The sequence below is a fragment of the Vigna unguiculata genome, chromosome 1, assembly GCF_004118075.2.
Source record: "Vigna unguiculata cultivar IT97K-499-35 chromosome 1, ASM411807v1, whole genome shotgun sequence".
NCBI lineage: Eukaryota > Viridiplantae > Streptophyta > Magnoliopsida > Fabales > Fabaceae > Vigna > Vigna unguiculata.
This window is the reverse complement of record NC_040279.1, coordinates 39,794,868-39,798,244: the sequence shown is the minus strand read 5'-3', so window position 1 is coordinate 39,798,244 and position 3,377 is coordinate 39,794,868. Positions and strand designations below refer to the sequence as shown.

Sequence of the window (3,377 nt, the reverse complement as noted above, 5' to 3'; positions counted from 1 at the left end):
TTTTTTTTATATTGTGTTTTTAAAATACATTACTTTTACTATATTAAAAAGGTTTTCTTTTTAATATAATTTAAAATATCAAAATTTTTGTTTATTAATGTATTTTAAAGATACAGACAAAAAACAACAGAAAACAACTAGAAAATCCACATATTTTCCTACTTGTAAATTTCTGTTTTTAGTGTAATTTCATTTATTTTTGTTTCATTTATCATTTGCAAATCAACACATTTAGAAAACAATACTTTTAATATAAGGGTTATTGATATTGGCGAAACTCTAAATCAGCTAAACTTAGGAAAAGTTTTGCAGCAGTTCCTAAAGACGAACAGAAATAATTTGTATTGTTATAGTTTTTAATAAATTCGACAACAAGTATGTTTAAAAGAAACATATTATAGTGTTTTTGTAGTAACAAGAAAAGTTGCAACCTTTTCCCTTTTCAAGTTATAATACATATGTCCAATATTGAATCAAGCATTCGAGCATATATGGTGATAGCAGCTGAAGGAGAATTCATATATTTCATACATTCAAATATTTTTAATATGATGACATAAGAATTGAATGCTGGGAAATAAAATTTGTAGATATTCATTTTGCAGTGATTTCTAAGCAGAATATATATTAAGGATAATAATATTTTGACTACTAAATTTTGATAATTTTCTCTTACAACATGAGGTGTTATCTCTTAGGTAGGTTTGAAATATTAAGAATGAGAAAAAGAAAAAATAGAAAACCATTTAGAGAATAATACCTAAGTTTATAAGAAAAAGTTATCAAAATCTAGTAGTCAAAAAATCATTTCCATATATTAAATAGGAAAATAAATTTTTAACTACTAAATTTTGATAACTTTTTTTTTACAATCTTATATATCATTTTCTAAGTAATTTTTTATTTATTTTTTCATTTTCAATATTCAAAAATCACTTAAAATATCACAGCTGATATTATAAAATAAGATTGTGAAAAATTTAGTAACCCAAATATCAATTTTCCTAATAAATAAATATGATAGCTTTTTCCTTATCAGATCTTTACGAAATGTAAAGACGGAAAAGGATTTTTATTATATATTTTGACGAAACGAAACCAGTAATAGTGCGTTCTAAAAGTGTTATCCAGACTAACCGGAGACATAACACATGAACTCGGGATCAGAGTGAAGTTTGTCCATGGTGTGAGGAGCCAAAACCACCTCCAAATCAACGCTACCACCGCCACTCCTACCGGGAAACGCCGACATTTTTCCATCAAACTTGTTGGCTCCACCGCTCCTCACAGCGAGTGGCCGCCCCCATCCGAAATCATTGTCGTACATCGGAAACCTGGGCGAGCTTCCCATCTGCAAAGTGGCGCCGTCGTGGTTCCCCAACTCGAAGCACTTCGGCTCACGCTCCCAATTCTCCACGTTGCGGCACACTGTAGCGCTGTCGAATGCCTTCACGCTTTTGTTCAGTTGCTCCGCGCACCATCCAAGCTCGCTAGACACCACGTCACCCGCCGCTGCACACGTGGCAATGCTCTGAATCGCGTTCCCAAAGTAATGGTCTCCCAACTTGGGCTCCATGCGATTCCGAACATTGACTGCCATTCGAAACGTCGTCACTTTAGTCTCTTCCAGATCCCTCGCCTTTGTAACGGACCGCCACATCAGCGCACACAACGATTGAAACGATGAAATCTCCGTCGTTTTCACTTGTGTATCGTGGCTCAGCTTCCCCATCAACTCAACGTTCTTCTCAACATTCTCCAACCAACAAATTTTCCCACCATTATTCACTGCGGCTTTCAGCTTCTGAATTGACTCACGGCTGAAGCTGAAAATTCTCTCGCGAAAGGGTGCGTCAACGTTGAAGGTCACCTTGATTTCTACTTAAAAATTAATCAGCAACTTAACAATTTTTTGTAATATTTTTTGCTTTCATACATAAGATTTAATTTTTATCGACAATATATTACTTTTTCGTGGTTTAACTACCTATTTAATTCCTAGTGAGTATAATAAATTCTTTTAATCACGATAATTAAAAACATTTTATTATAGTTTATACGAGTAATGTTTAATCTATTTACTGCTTATATATATATATATAATTGAAAGAATAATATTCTGACAATTCCTTTAATTAAGTAAATTATATATTATGAACGGAATATATGACTGAACGGTGGTTCCAGAACGAAAAGAATAATTGAAACTAATTTCTTTTTAATACGATAGTTACCTTTTGGCAGCCGAAGCACAATCTTGGAGGTGAGGATGGAATCCCGACGAAAATCCGGGAGCCTAGAGAGGCAAGAGGTTTCTCCTCGAGAAATTGCTGCGAAAGTGTTGAAGAAGTTCCAGAAGGAGGCGCCGTCGGTGACGGCGTGACAGACAGCACAACCTATGAAAACACCGTCAGCGAGCTCCGTGACCTGAAAGGCCATGATAGGGGAGGAATGCGCCGTGTAACTAATTTTGTGGTGGAATGGGAAGAGGTGCATGACGGTTGGATGAACATCGGAAGGTGAGAGAAGATCGGTAACGGAGATATGATCGGCGGTGGCGTGGATGAAATCGACGCCAGCATCGTTGCATGCGATGTAGACGTAGCCATGATGGTCAGTTTTGAGACGGCCAGCGAAGGGAGGGAAGAGGGAGAGCGTGCGAGAAAGCGCGTTGATGATGTGAGGGATGAGAGCGTGAGAGGGGAGAGATGGGGTGGTGAAGAGACAGCCCTTTTGAATGTAGTGAGAGAGGAGCATGTTAAGGTCTGAGATAGAGAGTTTGAGATCTCCTAGAGTGGAATTTTGGTGAGGCACAACAGTGCATTTTGAGAGGACAGTAATTGCATCATGAGAAGAGGAAGAAGAAGAAGAAGAAGAAGAAGGCATTGTTGTAGATAACATATACCATGCACCACTTTGGTTGCTTCTCTTGAAAAGAGCACACAGGATATGTCCTACTTATATAGGCCACACCAAGTGTCTTCATTCATGCTCCACAAGTTCAGGTTCTGCAGCCTCCATTAAGAAATAAGACGTACTTTTCTTTATATACGTGGAAAGAAGAAAATATCCCACATAATTAATGCTTACCAAGAACCATATTCCTCACTGTTCTCACAACTATTGCAAATATTTATTTTCTAAACACTTTTGCATAACTACATGCCGTATTTTCTTCATTTTATTATATCACATGTGGAACCTCTTTTGCCAATAATATATTGACTTTAAATCAAGGTAAATATATAGCATATATTTAAATTTTCCGTTAAACACACTATTCTTGACATGGTTTTTCATTTAGTTTCTTTCTCTCCATATATATGTATCTATATTTTGAAAACTAGACTTTACATAGTTTTATATTTTTTACTGAT

General features: G+C 35.8%; 1 protein-coding gene across 1 annotated transcript; it reads right to left on the bottom strand.

Moving 5' to 3' along the window:
• Positions 1 to 974: 974 nt before the first annotated feature.
• Positions 975 to 2,916, bottom strand: LOC114185953 (uncharacterized acetyltransferase At3g50280-like). Its single transcript, XM_028073938.1, has 2 exons — positions 2,235 to 2,916; positions 975 to 1,878 (listed from the first exon to the last, which is right to left on the bottom strand). Exons 1-2 carry the CDS (start codon positions 2,899 to 2,901, stop codon positions 1,133 to 1,135), a joined length of 1,413 nt encoding a protein of 470 aa, XP_027929739.1. The 5' UTR covers positions 2,902 to 2,916; the 3' UTR covers positions 975 to 1,132.
• Positions 2,917 to 3,377: the final 461 nt, after the last annotated feature.